This window comes from Pelobates fuscus, chromosome 8, assembly GCF_036172605.1.
Source record: "Pelobates fuscus isolate aPelFus1 chromosome 8, aPelFus1.pri, whole genome shotgun sequence".
Lineage (NCBI taxonomy): Eukaryota > Metazoa > Chordata > Amphibia > Anura > Pelobatidae > Pelobates > Pelobates fuscus.
Window position 1 is genome coordinate 96060290 of NC_086324.1, and position 22774 is coordinate 96083063.

The 22774-nt window shown below is 39.6% G+C and overlaps 1 protein-coding gene across 2 annotated transcripts in view; it reads left to right on the forward strand.

Moving 5' to 3' along the window:
• The window catches only part of LOC134571673 (putative methyltransferase DDB_G0268948), a 50250-nt gene that overhangs the window by 15436 nt on the left and 12040 nt on the right, over positions 1-22774 (forward strand). For both annotated transcript variants that reach the window (XM_063430172.1, XM_063430173.1), the window contains 2 exons: positions 16159-16261; positions 22215-22325. In XM_063430172.1, coding sequence (XP_063286242.1) covers positions 16159-16261; positions 22215-22325 — 214 coding nt within the window. The remainder of the gene's footprint in view (positions 1-16158; positions 16262-22214; positions 22326-22774) is intronic.

A 22774-nucleotide genomic window follows, 5' to 3' on the forward strand; every position in this document is an offset into this window, starting at 1 on the left:
GGTTTGGCCTCAAAACTCAACGCTAAATGCCTAACAATATGTTGGGAGTATTTTTAAATGTATGACGTTTGCTTTTGCTTGTTCTTTTTATGTATGTGAAGATTCAGTAAAGGACCACTATAGTGCCAGGAAAATAAACTTGTTTTCCTGGCACTATAGGGTCTTTAGGTGCCCCCCACCCTCAGGGTCCCACTATTAATCACTTACCTTTCTCCAGCGTTGGGGAAATCTCCTCCCTCTTCCGATGTCAGCGCTGAATGCGCCTGCGCGGCAAGTGCCGCGCGCATTCAATCAGTCCATAGGAAAGAATTTCTCAATGCTTTCCAATGGACGTCAGCGTCTTCTCACTGAGATTTTCAAAGTGAGAATTGAGGAAGCGTCTCTAGCGACTGTCAATGAGAGAGCCACTAGAGGCCGGATTAACCCTAATGTAAACATAGCAGTTTCTCTGAAACTGCTGTGTTTACAGCTGCAGGGTTAACCCTAGAAGGGCCTGGCACCCAGACCACTTCATTGAGCAGAAGTGGTCTGGGTGCTTATAGTGGTCCTTGAAGGCAGCAAGAGGAGATGAGCATAAAGATCAGGGATGGTACAAGATGGAAGAAACGATTGCTGAAGCTCGATGGAAACTGATTAATTATTCTTGGCTTTTGATAAAAGAATCTGGTGTGCACATATTACAAAACTTGTTGAAATTTTGAAACCATCTTAAAAAACTTGAAAAATAAGATTTTGCCTCTTTCCTATCTTACATGTACGATAGAAAACTTGGATTTAACTAAGTGGACACAGCTGGGACTTACAAAGCTCTCTAGGATAGTAAACCGACCTGGGCTTAAAGGACCACTATAGGCACCCAGACCGCTTTAGCTCAATGAAGTGGTCTGGGTGCCAGGTCCAGCTAGGATTAACCCTGCCTGCTGTAAACATAGCAGCTTCAGAGAAACTGCTATGTTTACTTTAGGGTTAATCCAGCCTCTAGAGGCTGTCTCATTGACAGCCGCTAGAGGCGCTTCCGCGCTTCTCACTGTGATTTTCACAGTGAGAAGACGGCAGCGTCCATAGGAAAGCATTGAGAATGCTTTCCTATGGACTGCCTGAATGCGTGCGTGGCTCTTGCCGCGCATGCGCATTTAGCCGATGACATCAGAAGAGGGAGGAGAGTCCCCAGCGCCGAGGGGGCCTGGCGCTGGAGAAAGGTAAGTGTTTAACCCCCTTCCTCCCCCCTCAGCCCGGCGGGAGTGGGACCCTGAGGGTGGGGACACTATAGTGGTCCTTTAACCCCTTAAGGACCAAACTTCTGGAATAAAAGGGAATCGTCACATGTCATGTGTACTTAAGGGGTTAAAGTCTTTCAGACTCTACAGCAATCCTATAACATCCCAGATCATGAGATTTTTAACTATGTCAAAATTAGACGCTTCTAGACTTCCTCTTAATATAAGGAGAAATCAATAAGCCCTATAGATAAATTGCATAGTATGATTGAACAGGGACAAGATTTGAAACTAATATTAAAACAATGTATTAATGTACTACAAGATATTGAGGAGATAACCACTCCTAAAGCAAAAGCTAAATGGAAATTGATATTAGGGATTGGTATTTGGCCCTGCAAACTGTATATTTGTCAGTACATTGTCTTAATTTATAGAGATGCATTACAAAATGCTTAAAAGATGGTATTTAACAACTATGAAACTAGCTAAGATGTACCCCAAGGGGAAATTAGCTTGTTGGAAATGCAGCTCAAATAGAGCAATTGAATTAAACACATCGTGGGATTGCCCAATGATTAAATGTAGTGCCTACCACCAATTGATCACTGTAGGGTTAATTTTTACTTTAAATGGGTTAACTTTAATAATCTTCATTTTTTTTGTTTTTTTTTTGCAAGGAGAAGATCATCACTGCTGATTTGTCTTCCTGCACTTTACACTCACCGCGGAAGCGCAGGGAGACGGTTTAGGAGTCCCTGCAGCACATGTGCTCACTTTGACAGGCTGTCAGAGCGATCACAGCTGCAAGGACAGCGCGATCGGGTGCTGCCACACACACTGACATACACACACACACACAAATTTACATTTTACATTTTATTCCACCCAGCCTCCCTACCTTTGGGAGAGCTAAGTGGATCTTTTCCTGGGGACCAGTGGGGTTGGTCGCTCATCCTACATGCGAGAGAGCAGTAATCTACCTGCGGCTTCTCTCTGCTCCCTGTAGTGATGCCGGGGCTGGAATGTCATATTTCGTCTCCCGGCATCACTATACAGCTTGAGGTAGCAGAGAGGAGCTACAGGAAGATCACAGCTCCCTCGTGCGCTGCCCCATCCGGCCGCCTCTACGCTCCTCAGGGCGACCAGCCGGCTCCATTGTTCCCCCATCCTGTTGTTTTAGCTAAAGGGTTTCAAATCCCAGTCGAGCCCTGTAAAAAGGGAAGCTAAAAAATGTAGACTTTTTTTCAGGAAATGCATAAACAAATGGATTTAAATCCTAAATGGCAGATAACTGAGCAGTAAGAGAAAAGTGGCATTATCTGTACACCAATATCCCTTTGTTAAGGTAAAGTTGTTTTGGTGCTTAGAGTCCCTTTAATTATTACACCTCCTTTCCTGACAATGCCTAATGACTCTGGTCTTACAGTGCAGTGGGATAATCTTCACAAATAAAAAAAAAGGTCTGCCACACCTCTTTAGTGTATTGGCATTCTAAATGCATTCATAATCCTGGTGAGCAACATTTGAGCTTTATTCTAAGTTCTTTATCTAGAACATTTGCCTAGCTGTTCTCCATAACTAGGCATTAGAACCTCCTAATTTGTGATGCAGTGTATTGTACTGTTATTCATCTTTACTGGGGTATATCCAAGGAATGAAGAGCAATTGGAGGTCATAAAAAATAAATAAAAAAAGATATATCCGTGATAGAACTGCTTTAACATCCTAAAACGAAAATCAGTAGTCCTTCTCTGTTATCCAAAATGTTGAAATTACCTGGAAAAAAGTAATCTCTTGTTTTAAACTTAAGGTTTAAAACCGCTTAGGTCAAAGTGGCTACAGTGACGTCTGAAATATTTTCACATTCAAATTATGATGTGAAGTTTGTTTGCTTTTTTGTTTATCAGTAGTACATCATTTGTTTGTGCGACTTTTTAGATTAAATTAGCTCATTTACAAATTAGATATACTTTCTTGATGCTGCACATTTTCGTTTCTATAAAGTTGCTTTATCGTTTTTTTGTTTTTTTTTCTATAAATATAGAATTCCTATTAGGGCGATTGCATCAAAAAGTACATAGTAAATCTCCACATGCACGTGATTGGGTATAGATAAAAGAACAGCAGCAGATATCCTTTACTTTTGGAGTCAAAATATATTCTATATAACTAGAGCTATTCTGTTTAGCAATCCAGAAAATCATTGCTCTGCTCTCTAAATTTGTTCACATCCCTGGGTAACTGAGTAATCTTCTTTATTTCTTGGATTCGGAAATTAGATGTGTAGAGGAGTCCCTAGATGCAGGTTAGGGGATAGATCCTTATTTTCAGTCCCAAGAAGATATATCATTCTGAATTTTAATGGGCAGGAAAGATACTGCAAAATGAAAAATACATTTAAAGAAAACAAAATTAACTGAAAAAGACTTTCCAAAGTTTTAAACCTGTATCATGTTGCTCACTTACCAACACAAATGCCCAATTAATTATACTGATTTTAGAATGCAAGCTTACAAAAAATATTGGATAGCTATAAACCTGCTTAATTTTTAATGTTCTATTCACCTTGCAAGATTTTAATGTTCTATTCACCAAGTTCTTACATGTGCTTCTTTCAGAATTAACTCTTGATTTTAAAACGTTTTCTATGAAAACTTGGCAGCGGGCACCCGGTCGCAGGGGTTCGCAGGGCGGCCGGGCCCCTGCGACTGACTGGCCCGGTCACAGTTGCGACCGCTATATGTACGCCACTGAGTATGTAGTATACTGGTATAATGGGGAGTGTCTACTTTTACAAATGGTAGACCTTTGTGGGGGTTTTTTGAACCGTCAAACTGTTATAATACCCCAAATGGAAGCATAGGCTCATTAAATCCGTCTCGCAAAATTCTACTGTGAATACTGAAAAGGACAGGTCTCATATATGGCACTGTAGCTTCACAAAATAGTGCCAAAGACATACAATGGTGGTGTCATTTTACTCAGCAGATGTAACTGAACACAAAATAAAACTTTGTACAGGAATAGCACACACCAACTTTACAAAATGCACATGACAAGTTCTTTGTTATAAGTTTGTGTGCCAAAAACCAAAAAAACCCCACAATTTTACTCCAATATTAAGCAGAGGTTGGCGGTGAAATGACCATGTAGAAAGTGTCAAAACATCCTTTGGTAAATAGTCTAATGTTATTATACTTTATATAAATATATACTTGTGTGGCAATTTTTTTTTTTTTTTATGGCTATTAAGCTTACAAGACAAACATACCAAATTCTAAAATCGCTCCACATTAAAGTTTTTTTTTTTTTTTTTTTTTTTTTTTATTTATCTTTTTATTGGTTTATATGTTTTACATAGTTAAACATAGACTTTGGTACAGCGAGATAACATTGAGATTACAACTTCAATATTTCGCAATTTAAAACAGTACAAAAATTTCACAAAACGTCAGGTACATGTCGTATAAAAAACTTTGCAAGTTTCGTGGTGGAAGAGTTCTTTTGAATGAAGATAACATACCAAGTAAAAATACTGTAACAGGGGGGAAAAAAGTGCGATAAAAGCCTACAAAACAACAACAAAGACATCCTAATACCGATCTCAGCAACCATGGGCAGAAAAACAAAAAAACAGAAACCTGACAAGCCCCGGCTGGGGATGAATATCGGCGATATGTTCCGCCAAGGGCACGAGGCAGCTAGGCCAAAGATGGCCGACTACCTGGATGAGTGCACGGACTCCTCGGATGAGGATCCAATCTATGGGGAACCCGCTGACAGACCACACCAAGCGCCCACCCCACGACCCCCACAGAGCCCGGACTCCCAACCGGTCACGATGGGGGCACTGAAAGAGTTACTCACAGGCCTCCAGAGGACTCTCCAAGCAGATGTGGCCTCCATCCACACAGATATCACGGGCCTAGTAGGAAAACTGAGCACACTGGAGACCTCCTCACACGAACAGTCACAGAAAATTACAACACTGGAGACCATGGTGAGAAACCTCCAACACCGACAAGCAAACACTGAGAAAAGGTTCGCTGCCCTGGAGGACCAGAGACGGCGCAAAAACCTTAAAATACGAGGCATACCCGAGGAAACGCCGGAGGCAGAACTTCCACATCTGGTGAGACGCCTGCTGACAGCGGTGCTCACACCCAAGCAAGCCAAGGCCGTCACTCTGGACGGTATATTCCGCATACCTAAACCGAGGAAGGCCCCAGCGGAGGCCCCAAGGGACTTAATAATACGCTTCCAAAACATGAAAGACAAAGCGGCAATGACAGCAGCCCTCCAAGGGACTACCCAATACCCCTTCGAGAATATGGAACTTATGTTTTATGCGGATATCTCTGGGAGCACAATGGAATGGAGGCGAACTCTCCAGCCCTTAACCTCCCTCCTCAGACACCGCAGTATCCGGTATGCCTGGCGGACACCCCAAACTCTACTAGTCTCACACGACGGATCTACCTACATGAATAGGGAGCTGCACGAAGCGGGCTCTTTACTGGAGGCACTCGGCCTCACACGGGACTGTCTCGGCCCCCCCGGACGGGGGACGGCCCCAGCGGTACCACACAGATGGGACCCCACTAAAGTCACCCCATTCATCCCCCAACGAGCAACAGCCGATGCCGGTGCGGCAGCGATTACCTGAGACTCGCCCTGGACGCAAGTAGAAACAGGACTGTTCCCTGCCAACCCAAACAAAGTTTAACATAGCTCATGTATTTTATTATTTTATTATGTTATTGTTGTTTTTCTCGCAAACCGTCTTACACCTACCCAGACGGATAGGCTTAAGGGTCATTACCAACCCCCCCCGCCTCTACCTCACTATACAACCACACATTGTAGACTCAGCACCATCTTAAGTAACAGGGGCGTAAAATTTTCTTAGATAGCAGTCCCATGCACCTGCAAGTCGGCGGACACGTCAGAGCCTTAGAGGACTTCCCAGAACGAGCGTATACCCAAAAGTCCATAACTACCCACTCATGTACGGAAGAGCATAGCCCAAGCTAGCTCACAACACAATAGGCACTCTACCTAGTTACCACACAGAGAAGCAAATGTACAGATTAGGTATATAACGACTAACAAGCGGAATTTTTATAACACAAATTGTACTGATAATACGTGCCACGAATGTTTATACTGTTTTCCTCTCTCTGCTGGCACCTGTCGTTGTGGCAGCACAAGCGGTTTTGTTTTACTTAGGCAAAAATGCAAGATCTCATGCCACTGTTTTTTTTTTATTTTTTTATTTTATTTTACGTATATTACTTGACTCGCTAATGTATGCTGTCACTTCCCTACAAAACTCAGAGAGCCTACTTATGATGCCTATTTAATGCATACACTGGCCTAGCAAGAACGTGAATAACTGTGATAACATGCCTACCTTAGCAATGTTAAGCGTTAACCTCTTTCTTTTCATTTAAATTCAAGATCATTACTGTTTACCTTATCGGATGACTGTTATAATTATATAAAATGTGCAAGATTTCATGCCACTGTTTATTTTAAGTACATTCTCAAACACGCTGTTGTGGCGTTTTGTCGCTATGATGTATAAAGTGCACAACAAAAATAAAGAATTCAAAAAAAAAAAATACTGTAACAACAGATAATGAAAAGAAACAAAACATTTGTCAAATACTATGCGTCTTGGTCTGCTCTGATGTGTTTCATGTGTAGATAAAGGGATGAGTTGGAGAACCAAGGTTTAGTTGGAAGTGATGGAGTTATAGGAAAGTAGTGGAAGTAATGATATTGGGGTGGTGTGAAGCCACCACTTTAGGAGAGCAAGTTTGTGTGATGGTTGTATATGTTATGTCAACTGGTTATTTTCAACCCAATCTTACCTCAAAGGAAGAGGAGGGGAATGCAGTAGAGGTGGTGGCAGTGGCGGAAGAAGCAGAGGTATACGAGTAGAGATTGTACTTTGGTTGTGGATAAAGGTTTGTGTTGGGTTAGTCCACTGTGATAGAGGGGGTTTGCAGTGAACATGTTTGAGCCATGGATCCCATATGAATAAGAATTTAACATGTCTCCCTACTTTAGCTAAGGTAATTTCTTCCATCAATTTAATATCTTCAACTTTTATTATCCATTCTCGAATTGAGGGGGACTTGGGTTGTTTCCAGTATTTAGGGATGAGTTGAGAGGCCGAAACAAGATACGAAACAGTACTGTCTCCAGTTTCTTGAATTCGTGTGGTGGTAAGAGAAAGATATAGTGTTCCGGGCTACATGAGAAGGTTTTATGAAATATCAGTTGAATGATTATGTGAATTCTCTCCCAAAATTTATGTATCATTGGGCATTGCCACCAAATATGGGTGTGGTGAGCATTTGGAGAATTGCATCTCCAGCAAAGATCTGGTGATGAGTGGTAGAATTTGTGAAGTTTAGCGGGTGTGTTGTGCCAGCGGGTTAATTTTTTGTAATTACATTCTTGAGCGTGGGTCGATATAGAGGACTTATGGATAGAAATAAAGACGTTTTTCCATTGTTGATTAGTGAGGTTAGTGTGTAGTTCATCTGTCCACTTTATGGTAAAGTTAGGAGGGTTTTGTGGGTATGCCTCTTTGATTATTGAGTATAAGAGGGAAAGAGTTTTATCTTTGGTGGGTGGGTGGTGCATAATAGTTCAAATCTAGTGAGAGGTCTGTTACCCTCTGGCAACAGTGATTGGGTTTTGATGAAGTGATTAAGCTGGTCATGGAAGAAGAATTGGACCCCTGTGTGAGTGTTGGACAAGGTAAGTTCTTGTATGGGTTTCAGTTTATTTCCATTCGTTGCGTCACTTAACTTCAGGAAGGGGCCCTCATATTTAGGGCCCAACCACATTAAAAGTTTATTTTACTCCTTGTGCTTTGTGACCTGTAACTACCAAAAAAAACTTAAAATCCCAGACACATTATATATTCTGTAAATCAGAACAACTAAATGAATTTATTTTTAAATACTTTATTTAACCTGCACTAATTATGCACACATTATTATTGCAAAAACTGTAAAAAAAAAACACAATTGTTTTTATTTTTTTTGCATTTTTCTGTATTTTTTTGATAATAAGCATTTATATATATATATATATATATATATATATATATATATATATATATGTGTGTGTGTGTGTTACATCAAATTAAAGCCCTTTCTGTCGGTGCAATAAACGAGAGAGATGCAAATTGCAATTGAACGCAAGCAGCAAGAAAATGCAAAAATTGCTTGTGTCATTAAGCGTAAGACAAGCTTCTGAAGCTGTGTCCTTAAGGGGTTAATCACAAACTAATTATAAAAATATTATTTATTTTGACATTAATAATAATATGTAACATGCGTGACAATAATCAGTGAATATTAGGTATAACATAATTACCGAATTTTTCGCTCCATAAGATGCACCACACCATAAGACGCACCTAGTTTTTAGAGGAGGAAACACAGAAAAAAAATATTCTGAACAAACTGTCCCATAACGTTTCTTACTATGGGACAGTTTGTTCAGAATATTTTTTTTTCTCCCCTGTCCCACAGTGTTCCTTACCACCCAGTCCCACTCCCCTCTCCTGTCCCATAATGATCTTTAACCCCCCCTCCCCTGTTCCATAGTGATTTTTAACCCCCCTCTTCCCCTGTCCCATAGTTATTTTTAACCCCATCTCCCCTATCCCATAGTGATTTTTAACCCCTCCTCCCCTGTCCCATAGTGTTCTTTAACCCCCCTCCCCTGTCCCATAGTGATTTTTTTTTATCCCCCCACACCTATTGCGGCCATGTGACTGCTCTGTTAGAGCGATCACATGGCCGTGGGGGCCTAATTCGCCGAGGGGGGACTGCCTGTGCAGTCTGGCAGTCTCCCCAGACCGGGTGCAATGGCGGCGATCAGGTAAGTAAATAATACCATTATGACGGGATGTTTCCAATGACGGTCCTGAACCGTCATCGGTCCTTAAGGGGTTAAGTAAAAAATAGTAAATTTCATTTAAATTAAATGAAACCAGCATAATTACCAGTTCTTGGTAGAATTTATTTAAGGCTCGGAGATATATTCCAGAAAATGGTGTATGCAAGTATGGGAAGAATATTGTGAAAATATGAAAGTTTTCAGATAGAGAGACAAGTGTTAGATTTTCAAAGTTTAGTTGGAAAAGATACAGAAAGTTAGATGTGCACAGATTTGGTTGCAGATGTTAGATCTAAGACCCAATATGTGAGATCCACTCTCTCTGTCTCTCCTTAATTTTTAAAGGAGAATTTCTCTTTGTCACTAGTTTCAGTGACCAATAGATTAAAGGAACACTATAGTGCCAGGAAAACATACTCGGTTTCCTGGCACTATAGTGCCCTGAGGGTCCCACTCCCGTGGCACTGAAGGGGGAGGAAGGGGTTAATCCCCTCACTCTTCTTCCGTCATCGGCTGAATGCGCATGCGCGGCAAGAGCCACGCGCGCATTCAGCCAGTCCATAGGAAAGCATTCTCAATGCTTTCCTATGGACGCTGGCGTCTTCTCACTGTGAAAATCACAGTGAGAAACGCGGAAGCGCCTCTAACGGCTGTCAATGAGACAGCCACTAGAGGATGGATTAACCCATAGGTAAACATAGCAGTTTCTCTGAAACTGCTATGTTTACTGCAAAAAGGGTTGAACCTAGCTGGACCTGGCACCCAGACCACTTCATAAAGCTGAAGTTGTCTGGGTGCCTATAATGGTCCTTTAAGGCGGGCGTGTCTTCCCTACAGGCTATCATCTAGATCAGGGATAGGCAACATTTGGCACTCCAGATGTTTTGGACTATATCCCCATAATAATTTTACACCTGTAATGCTGGCAAAGCATCATGGGAGGTGTAGTCCAAAACATCTGGAGTGCCGAAGGTTGCCTATGCCTGATCTAGATTTTAGTCAGTAGATGGTGCAATAACATCACAAGAAATTCTTGTCAGGAAGTCCAGTTATCACTTTGTATAAGGGGTTAACTGATTTCATGATGCATTTGACCTCCTCTGGAGCAACGTCGATCGCCGCCGGGGGAACGGCGGGGGTCAGGTAAGTATATAATAAGTTGTGACGGTTTAGGACCATCACCGGTCCTCAAGGGGATGTTTCCAGTGACGATCCTGAAACGTTAAGGGTCCCAGGAGGAAGCATTTCTCAAGCATGTGGATTAATTAGCCCTGCAGAGAGTCCCAGGAGTAAGCATTTCTCAAGCATGTGGATTAATCTCATATGAGCAGGCATTAAGTTGCTAGGATACAACCTACCAAAAATGGGGTACATTGGCATTGTGGCATGCTTACGAAATGTATGATCATATACTGTAACTAAACCCCAATTATTTTTGCTTAGATGAGATGTTTTAAAAAAACAAAAAACTATTACATAGGTGACCTTTGAATGAAATTACTGTTTAGTGAATGTAGTGCATACACAAGAGTACAGCATTGATGTCTATGGAGGAGACTGCAGGATCCATTACCATTTAATTAATTCCTGAGACTTGCAATACCGTAAGGCTACTTTCACACATATATTAATTATCTCCTAGAGATCCACTATCTCAAAAATAGGGAATTGAGAGAACAGAAAACACAGGACCTACAAACTCAACATAATGGTGCTAACTCCTGTGCTAGAGTAATACATTGAGAAAAAAATAAACAACCAAATTATTTATCTGTGATCGAGGTACTGAGTACTTCAGTTCAGTGAACCCCAACCCAGTCCTCATGGACCACCAACCGTCCAGGATTTATTAATGTTCCTGTTTTATTACAGTTGAGATACTGACAAAACCTGGACTGTTAGTGGTCCATGAGGACTGGGTTGGGACCACTGCTTTAGTTGATCTAGGATATGATTACTTGTACTCCATCCTTATCCCTAATACTGTGGGTATTAGGGGATATCTACTAAGCAGCTGCAAAATGCAGCCGCGACACAAATCTGATCAGAATTTAATTTGAATGCAATTTCAAATTGAACATAATGCACAACTTTCATCCTTACATGAATGGACAAACTGTACTCATTCTGTACTCCTACCAAAGGTACTCAGTAAGTGGTTGCTGCTTTAACATTTAGCAGCTGAGATATATCCTTATTTTCAGTGAAACCTGATCAGTAAACTTAGACTGCTATATTCTTTGGCATTGAATTGAGTGTTAGAACACTCAAGATATATTTTTACTCATTGCAGCCTATTACACTGTAATTACTATGCTCAATACTGTCTCACCTTGATTGTCACCTTTGTCCCTGCGTATTGGTAGATTGTGGGTTAAAACATTAACTAACCTAGGTAGGGGTACTTTACTATTCTATCACTCCAACAATTATAGCGATCTTCTAGGACAATTGTTGAATTAGGATTCCTTTATGGAGTAGGCTAAACTGACGTTGAGCAAGCTACTGTAAACCTATGACTATTTAAGTGTTCTTGCATAGCAAGACCACTTACTGTTATCTCACATATATTATTATTATTCTTATTATAGCCAAATTTACCACCCTAACTCCTCCCACAGTTTTTACACTACATAGACAGTAATATACTGAAACGTGCAGATTGTTCCCGATCGGATTGCTATTACTTTGTGGAACGTTTCGCCGAATGGTTCTCGAAATATCGTCGTTCTTGTGGCGAAATTGATACTATGCATCAAAATGTAGGTTTGGGTCTTGTGATTCTCACAATATAAAGCTCTTCGCTGTAGGATGTATAGTTTTTAAAATGCGACCGTTTGAAGATAGCAACCGCCAAAATACTCTGACCTGTGCCAGGCTGGAGCAGCAAGTGATGTCATAGACAGGGCCTTTTGTACATCTGGTAATGTTTTTATAAAGGTATGTTTTAATGTAACTGTGAAGCACTTTGGGCAACAATGTTGCAATTAAATGTGCTATATAAATAAATAATAAGTTACTCCGCCCACTCCAGTTGTAGACTACTGGTGGAGGCAAGAACACTTCACACAATTTCCCCAGAAATTGTAGCTTTCTAGTTATTATTATTAAGTGTTCTTGCATAGCAAGACCACTTACTTTTATCTCACATATATATTATTATTATTATTATTATTAAGTGTTCTTGCATAGCAAGACCACTTACTGTTATCTCACATATATATTATTATTATTATTATTAAGTGTTTTTGCATAGCAAGACCACTTAATGTTATCTCACATATATATTATTATTAAGTGTTCTTGCATAGCAAGACCACTTAATGTTATCTCACATATATATTATTATTAAGTGTTCTTGCATAGCAAGACCACTTACTGTTATCTCACATATATATTATTATTATTATTATAGCCAAATTTGCCACCCTAACTCCTCCCACAGTTTTTACACTACATAGACAAAAATATACCAAAACGTGCAGATTGTTCCCGATCGGATTGCTATTACTTTGTGGAACGTTTCACCGAATGGTTCTCGGAATATCGTCGTTCTTGTGGCGAAATTTTTCCCATAGGAATGAATGGCAAAGCTAGAGTGGGAGCTGGCAAAAGCTGAAAAATCAGGACATGATTTCTAAACTGCCACCACTCCCTCATTTTCAGGCCCACCTACACAAATCTTATATCAAAACGTTCAGCTATCCCTGCTGCCACTAAAAATGTCCACAGCTAAGCCATAGTCCTGATAGTTTTCACAATATGACCATTTGTTTGCAACTCATGCCGTCCATTGACATTCATTGAAACTCCACTCTGCAAAGCTCAGATTTGAAGGGCAATTTCTAAACTGCGACTGTGCCTTCATTGTTAATATCTCAGAGACATACTATACATCAAAATGTAGGTCTGGGTCTTGTGAATCTCACAATATAAAGCTCTTCACTCTAGGACTTATAGTTTTTAAAATACGACCGTTTGAAGATGGCAACCACAAAAATACTCTGACCTGTGCCAGGCTGCAGCAGCAAGTGATGTCATAGACAGGGCCTTTTGCACCTGCTAATGTTTTTATAACTGTAAGTTTTAAAGTAACTGTGAAGAACTTTGGGCAACAACGTTGCAATTAAATGTGCTATATAAATAAATAACTAGAAAAGGTACAATTTCTGGGGAAATTGTGTGAAGTGTTCTTGCCTCCACCCGTATTCTACAACTGGAGTGGGCGGAGTAACTGCTATTATTTATATAGCACATTTAATTGCAACGTTGTTGCCCAAAGTGCTTCACAGTTACATTAAAACATCCAGTTATAAAAACATTAGCAGGTGTAAAAGGCTTTGTCTATGACATCACTTGCTGCTGCAGCCTGGCACAGGTCAGAGTATTTTTGCGGTTGCCATCTTCAAACGGTCATATTTTTTAAACTATAAATCCTTATAAAGCCTTATATGTCCCCCTCATGCTGTCAGACTGGTACATTAAGGCATAGACTCCACAAGGCCTCTGAGCATGCCATGTGTCCTTTAAGTAGAGATGTGGCAAATTTGGAGGCCAATGCAACACTTTTTACTCTGACATGTTCCTCACTACTCTTTAAAACATTTTGCAGTGAGGCAGGGGTGTTTCCTGCTAAAAGAGGCCACTACCATCAGGGGACACCAATGCCATGAAGGGGTGTATGTGGTGTGCAACAATCTCTACACAGGTGGTACTTGTCAAAGAGAAACATCCCATGAATGACAGCACCCAAGGTTTTCCAGCATATAATTGCCTAGAGCATAAGACTGACTCCTCTAGCCTGCCTGCTTCCCATAGTGCATCCTTCTGCCATCTTTTCCCCAGGAAAACTACGTACCTGACTATCCACCTGATCTAAAAGAAAACTTGATTACCGTATATACTCAAGTATAAGAAGAGTTTTTTGGCACATTTTTTTGGTGCTCAAAAAGCCCCCTCGTCTTATACTCGAGTCTAGGTCTGTATTATGGCAACTTACATTGCCATAATACAGACAATGACATGTTGGGGCCGGAGAAGCTGTTACTTACCTTTACAGCAGCTCCGGTCAGCTCCCAGCACGTCCGCGCGGCTTCTCTGTTAAGCTCCCAGTGTAAATCTCGCGAGACACACGGGCAGCGAGATTTACACTGGGAGCAGACCGCGAGACTGGCAGTAAGTACCGGCCCTCCCCCTGGACAGCCCCCCCTCCCCCTGCACAGCGCGCCCCCCCCCCCCCCCAATCCCTGGCCAAGTATGAAGTAAGGAGGGGGGGACAAAAAAAAAAAAACGATTACAAAATGTATTCAGATATTAAAATAAAAAAAATAATAAAAATGCCCAGTTGATGGGAGTCTGACTCCCTTTTCTGACTCCCTGTATTTAATGCAGAGTGTGTGTGTATTTAAATAAAACACTCTGCATTAAATACAGGGAGTCAGACTCCCATCAATCTGAGTCACCCTCTTGCACCTAAAATGCAGATGTGTGTATATAATGTAGTGTGTGCATTATATACACATACACTCTGCATTATATGCACACACACTCTGCATTTTAGGTGCAAGAGGGTGACTCTGATTGATGGGAGTCTGACTCCAATTTCTGACTACCTGTATATAATGCAGTGTGTGCATTATACACACACACACACACACACACACACGCACACTCTGCATTATATACAGAGTGTGTGTGTATATAATGCACACACACTGCATTATATACAGGGAGTCAGACTCCCATCAATCTGAGTCACCCTCTTGCACCTAAAATGCAGATGTGTGTGTATATAATATTAAAATCATAAAAAAAAAAAAAAAAAATGCCCACCCCCCACCAAGGCTCTGCATCACATACACACACTGCACTCACACACACTGCATTCATACACACACACTGCATTCATTATATACACACACTGTAAATAAATATTCAATTAATGTAATTTTTTTAGGTTCTAATTTTATTTAGGAATTTACCAGTAGCTGCTGCATTTCCCACCCTAGTCTTATACTCGAGTCAATAAGTTTTCCCAGTTTTTTTGGGGTAAAATTAGGGGCCTCGGCTTATATTTGGGTCGGCTTATACTCAAGTATATACGGTAATCAAATCAGGAAACCTTCCTGAATTCCTCTAAAGTCTAGTTCTGACTCTCACGTCCTAATTGCCCGCTTTTTCGGCAGTGAACAGGGGTCATTGTGGACACTACGCAAACTGCGATGCACTCTGTGTTCTGACACCTTTCTATCATGTCCAGCATTGTTTTTCAGCAGTTTGTGATGGAATCAGACAGACTGTCCTTCACTCATCACATACATTGAGCATTGAGTGCCCATGACCATGACACTGGTTCACTAGTACTAACCACTGCATACTGGGAACATCCCAGATCTTTTCGCTTGCCCATTTATCCTGCTTCCAACACACAAAATTCAAGAACTAATTGTTCACTTGCTGTCTAATTTATCTCATCAATGGTATTACAAACTAATAAAGCGGTGTTTGAGAGAGCCTTTTACAATTTAAGAGGAAATAGCCACATAGGGAATAGTTTGTATAGTATGTTGCCTACCAGAAGTGGAAAATATTACTACTTTGTTTCAGTTACTTTATCCATTTGTGTTTGAGCATTACTAAATTCTCTGGGCCTGTATGCACAGATCCCCAGTTCTAAAATTACGAGGCTTGTTTAACCCTACAATGCAAACATTGTCATATATACTAAACGGCAATGTTTTACATTGCAAGAGTAAAACAACATATTCACTGCACTCAGACCATTGAATTGAAATGAAGTGGTCTGGGTAAATATTGTGGTCCCTTAACAGCCTTTGGGAAATATGACAAAAGTTGTGAAGGCTGTGTTAAAAGTAAATCTGAAAGTACAATTTTCTAAAGTATTAGATAGGAAAGATAACATTTTCCTTATTTTTTTATGTATCATAATGATTTTTTAACAAGGCATTTTCATATGAAGCTAGACTAATCATGTGTTATCGATTTCCCATAGTGTTTCTCCCGCTGAGGAATTGCCAGTGGATGATGCTTCTGTAGATCTCGTAACTGCATGTGCTGCTGCCCACTGGTTCAGTATTGAAAAGTTCTATAAGGAGGTAACAATACATTAAAACATTTTTCCAATACATTGTAAAATGAAAAAAATAATATAAATATATATCAGTTGTTACATTAGCTTCCTCTTTGAGCCATATATATGTGTTTTTTTTTGTTTTTTTTTGTTTTTTAAATACACACACATATACATACAGGGTTTAACATCTCCACTCACTGCTAGCCATATATCGTGTATGTAGTCCATATGTTACATTAGCTTTCCTCTTGAGCATACATACAGGGCTCAAAATTTCCACTTACTACTAGCCATTAGTGAGTCACAATTTAGCACTGGCGTGGAGAAACGTATCCTTGTTAAGTGTGGCATATACCCTTCAGCGACCTTTCATTTTAAGCCTGTAACAGAAGTCTCCATTGCCCCGGCACCTGGAGGCAACTAAGTGCCAGCCTCCACCCCTCCAACTATGTGTTTTAGCCTAGAAAGAGGTTCTGTTTTTTGGGAGATGTGTATAGTGGGACAGTTGGAACTGCTTCTTCCCCTGGTATGGTACTTTCTCTCCAATTACTAGCGTAGCAGATGATTCCCTAACCTTTAATAGCTTGTCACCTGGTTTAAAATTGTGGGGATATTGTAGGTTATGTAGCTGGAATTGAATGCATTGATTGTCCCGATTGTATGTTCCTTTCATCATCCCCCCTTTCCTGTCTTGTTGTTTTCCCATCAGAGTTGTCCCATTGTTCCAGGCAGACCAGTTCAAAGTGGCTGCCCTGTCACTCTTTTAAATTTTCCATGTGGTTCTCAGCCATTTTTATTGTCTGTCCCCACCCTTCCTTGTAACCACAGAGCTCCGTTCACACTAGTTGTAATGTAATGTAATTAAGCTTTATAGTGTAATTGGTAATAGGGAGGAGTCGGGCAACTATAGGCCAGTAAGCCTTACTTCAGTAGTGGGGAAAGTGATGGAAACCATGTTAAAGGATAGGATTGTTGAACATCTAAAAACACATGGATTTCAAGATCAGAGACAACATGGGTTTACTTCAGGGAGATCATGCCAAACTAATCTTATTGATTTTTTTGATTGGGTAACTAAAATTATAGATCAGGGTGGTGCAGTAGACATTGCTTACCTAGATTTCAGTAAGGCTTTTGACACTGTTGCACATAGAAGGCTTATCAATAAACTACAATCTTTGAGTTTGGATTCCAATATTGTTGAATGGGTAAGGCAGTGGCTGAGTGACAGGCAACAGAGGGTTGTAGTCAATGGAGTATATTCAAAGCTTGGGCTTGTCACCAGTGGGGTACCTCAGGGATCTGTACTTGGACCCATTCTCTTTAATATTTTTATTAGTGATATTGCAGAAGGTCTTGATGGTAAGGTGTGTCTTTTTGCGGATGATACTAAGATATGTAACAGGGTTGATGTTCAAGGAGGGATAAGCCAAATGGAAAATGATTTAGGTAAACTAGAAAAATGGTCAGAGTTGTGGCAACTGACATTTAATGTGGATAAGTGCAAGATAATGCATCTTGGACGTAAAAACCCAAGGGCAGAGTACAGAATATTTGATAGAGTCCTAACCTCAACATCTGAGGAAAGGGATTTAGGGGTGATTATTTCTGAAGACTTAAAGGTAGGCAGACAATGTAATAGAGCAGCAGGAAATGCTAGCAGAATGCTGGGTTGTATAGGGAGAGGTATTAGCAGTAGAAAGAGGGAAGTGCTCATGCCATTGTACAGAACACTGGTGAGACCTCACTTGGAGTACTGTACACAGTACTGGAGACCATATCTTCAGAAGGATATTGATACCTTAGAGAGAGTTCAAAGAAGGGCTACTAAACTGGTTCATGGATTGCAGGATAAAACTTACCAGGAAAGGTTAAAGGATCTTAACATGTATAGCTTGGAGGAAAGACGAGACAGGGGGGATATGATAGAAACATTTAAATACATAAAGGGAATCAACACAGTAAAGGAGGAGACTATATTTAAACGAAGAAAAACTACCACAACAAGAGGACATAGTCTTAAATTAGAGGGACAAAGGTTTAAAAATAATATCCGGAAGTATTACTTTACTGAGAGGGTAGTGGATGCATGGAATAGCCTTCCAGCTGAAGTGGTAGAGGTTAACACAGTAAAGGAGTTTAAGCATGCGTGGGATAGGCATAAGGCTATCCTAACTATAAGATAAGGCCAGGGACTAATGAAAGTATTTAGAAAACTGGGCAGACTAGATGGGCCGAATGGTTCTTATCTGCCGTCACATTCTATGTTTCTATGGTTGCTATACCAAGTCCTTACCGCTTGTGCAAAGGAGAGCTCAGCAATTCTGTATCCATAATACCAAAGTAGGTACAGATAAATATTTCTCCACAATACTGAATAGAGGTGTTAGGTAGAAACCACTAGATCACGTATCCTAAATAGTACTCACAAATGAACAAATTTGGAAAGGGTGGAGGCAATTAGGCTATAGAGAGATAGGTAGCAGTTAAATAAAATAAAGAAGTGCAGCGAGAAGAATACCTCACCTACACAAAACCAGGGCAGCTTAAATTTTACCAATAGCATTACTGCTATCTAACTGGAATCAAGGAGATCTACTATAGTAAAATGAGTTATTAACCAAATGACAGCACTGCTGCTCGTTAAATATAATTATTAATGTTGAAAAAAGACTAACGTGTATATATACTGAAGTTGTAACACTTTACCACAAAGTGGTTGTGGTCAGATTAGTAATCCAAAGCCTGTCAGGCCAAGTCTATAATTATAACAATTAGCAAAGATCCAGTTCTCCTATCTTATCAGGCTTTATTCAAGTGTGCCTCTGTAGGGGAATTGGATACAAGTAAAATATAGTTAAATATAGTTGTTAGATCAAAAATACAGGAAGAGGGCATAATAAAGTTGCTCTATGTAAGTAATATATTGGCTCAAGAAATATAGTCACATTTGCACTAGATTAGATAAGAATGGTTCAATTGAGAAAGCCCCAGTGGGAGATCCTTGCACAATTTGAATTAATTAATTAAGCTCAGCTGTATAGAGATTGCATTTAATTCAACTTGTTTAGAAGTGTAATCACATTTATTTGGGTGTTGAAAGCAGCCATTTCATGCTTAGCACTGACTAATTGTTATAGTCAGAGATTTAGCCTGAAAGGCTTTGGATTACTAATCTGACCACAACCACTTTGTGGTGAAGTGTTTCAACCTTAGTAGATATACTTTATTTTCTTTCCAGATAACACCTACATACAGAGCTTTGTCTCTGGTGGGAGGGAGTTACAATTTTATTTCATTGATAAATAGGGGTCAAGCTTCGAGACACTACTGGAGTGTCTTTTTGGTGTTCTAGTTTCAGAGTGGGAGAAATAATATTCAGTTTATATGTGTAGCCGCAACACCTAATTATCTCAGAAATGCCAAAAAATATTAGATTGTACTTGTGAGTCATTCTATCGTTAAATTAACAGGATTATTGCCACGGTGCTGGACTTTTCCCAGTTATGGATAATGTGTCACAATAGGTGCATGTAGGTCCCCACACATAGATTACCCCAAATAATCCACAGAAAAATGTATGTATACAAATAGAGTGCAGATTTATTGATAAAGTATGCATATCAAAAAGTCATAGCATCATGCTGTCACTGCAGCCCTCATAGATGCTAAAGGTAGTACAGGCATATCACACCAAAACATTGTAGTACACTGAGATGACACAAATTTCCCAGTGAGAGAGAAAAAAAATAAAAATGTTAGGAAAATATCAATTTGCCGTACTACCTGCAACTGCCAGACAGGGGAGAGACCACCCAGAAGACTACCCCGCGTTTCGTACCTTCCTTGGTGCTTTCTCAACATAAAGTTCATCAAGTTTAACCATGAAACCCATTATTTTATGCTGTTGATGCAAAAGAAGGCAAACCCCTAAATTTTTGCCATTTCCAGTTATGCCACAAAAATGGGAAAAAATTACTGCAAAATATATACTCCTATACTCACTGTAAAGATACTTTGGCTGTGACTAGGCAATACCGCCTGTAAGACAATGCTATCAACAATTAAGCAATCAGCGATTAAACCCCAATCTCTCCAGTTAGTACCCAGAGGGAATGGAATGTAAAGTTCCAACTAACACAACATTGTCACAGTGAGAATTAGTAAAACCAAGGTGACAAAATAAAAAAAAGCATAGAAACGCTTGATGCATGTTACAGTGCCTCAATGCACTTTCATCATTGCACGTTTTCCCCTTGCTGAAAGTGCATTGAAGCACTTCACAAGGGTGAATTTCTGCTTGCCAGCACTAAATTGTCGCTCACCAATGGCTAGAACTGGTGGAAATGTTAAGGCCGGTCTACAGTATATACTATTGATGTTGCTATTAAAGCCCTGAACTCCAGATTCCCTGTGGTATTGTTATTTATCATTCCAAGTATTCTCAAACATAATCTATGGTATAGACTAACTGTACTATAGTGCTACTCTTTGTTGAGATAATGAAAGGCCCACTCCAAGTACCTTAACTAGGTTAATGTGTTATAGTAATTATGGTGTCATGAGTGCCCTGTTGCCCTCTCAGGGTAATTTATCAAACCTTTTGGAATGTTTTGACAGCTTTCCTTGGTCCTGCCAGGCACCTGCACCTGTAGCCCCAGCCTCCAGATTCTTCTGCAAGGAGTCCTGCAGGGCCACAGTAATCGTCCAAAAGCATTAGCTGAGTGCAGTCCTCTATTAGACCAGCTTCAGCTCAATGAAAATATCTGACTTCCATCACAGAGAAAGAGGTTTGCTCCTGGCAGGATCCAGGTAAGTTGTCAAACCATTCTAAAATGGTTTGACAACTTACTCTAGAGGGCACCAGGGCCTTGCAAAGTTGGGCTGTATTTCTTATTATTTTGCAACTCTGTAAAAAAAATGTCTTGTGATGCTGTCAGCTTATATAGAGTTCTTTAATATTTCTTTATTAGCAAAAAGTTTGAGGAAAAGAGGTTTGAAAATCTAGATAAACATAGGCGTCTGATGGTCACCCAGGACCCAATATATAGACCGGACATAGTAAATATAGTAACAACAACAAAAAAAGGTAATAAAAGCAAACATAGCCTTGTAAGCAATTATTTCAAATATTTATCAAGCCTCAATATTCCTCCTTTTTTTTTTTTATACCAGCATTCATCTTCACCCCCATACACCATGTCCAGAAACCAGCAAGACAATAAACTTATAAATAACTATAATCAAGGAAGAAACAAAAATAAAGCTTATAAAGTCCTATCCTCGGATCCATTAATTATTTAATATTTACATTTTTAGACTCAAGAGGCCGCCCTAATCCTTACCCAGAAATTTAGCGATATATTTATCATTCCCCTCCATCCCAGCATAGACTAAATGCATTATAAAAGATTTTTTGATATCCTAATATAAAACATTAATCTATTACTTATAAGAATATCATAAAGAATAATAAAAAAAGAGAAAAGGGAAAAAGAAAGAGAAAGAAGAAGAAAAAAAAATGAAATAAATAATTAACGCTTATATAGAGTTCATTGAATAACTCACATGATCTCTTTTAAAATGACCTATGTTTTATGCCACCAAATGTATGCATTGTACACCAATCAATCAGCAGGATATAATTATTATACATGTATGTATATTATTAATTAATTCATGTCAGTTTGATTTGATGCTGTATCATAGATTAGCATTAAGGCAATATAATGAATAAAGCAGAACTTGTTATATCCTTTCTGGCATGGAACTGATCCTAGAAACCATTAAACATGCTAAAGCAAATAAATGCATTAATCTCACATACCATATCCCCTTATTATTAATATACGATATTTTGGTAATCAGTTTTGATTGATTTTTATTTCTATTTTATTAACAATTTCATTAATTTTGATTTTCAAAAGCAACTACAATTGTTGAATGAAAACCTTGCTTCTGGTGTTACATTCTAGGTGGATCGGATCCTGAAGCCTCGTGGTTGCCTTGCTATTTTTACGTACATTCCTGACATGGAAGTGCATTACAAAGACCGATCAGAACAGTTGACAAAAGTCTTTAAAGAGGTCAGCCGACAACTCCATATTCTTTTGGGTGCATTATATGGTAGTTTTTCCTTATTATTAAATATTTTGTAAAAGTTAAATAATAACTAACGTCTGGTTTCCATGTTAATGGATAAAGCCTACCTATATCTAACTCTCTATCTAACCAAGATTTGCAACTAACTTAACAACTATTATGGAAACAAGCCCTTTATTGTTGTTTAAATGTAACTTTTCAGCAGTTATTGAACTAAAATTCCCCTGATTTGTTAACCACACCAATGTCACATAGACATAAGAAGTTAAAAGTGCATGTCAAGTACCATAACTACTACAGCCCACTATAGTGGTTATGGTGCCCTAGCAAGGTGAGTTATCTTAAGTCGGCAAATATTTTGACAACTTACCTAGGTTCTGCCATGCACCGGATGGAGCCTAATCCTGGAACAGGAAGCTTTATAGAGCTTTCA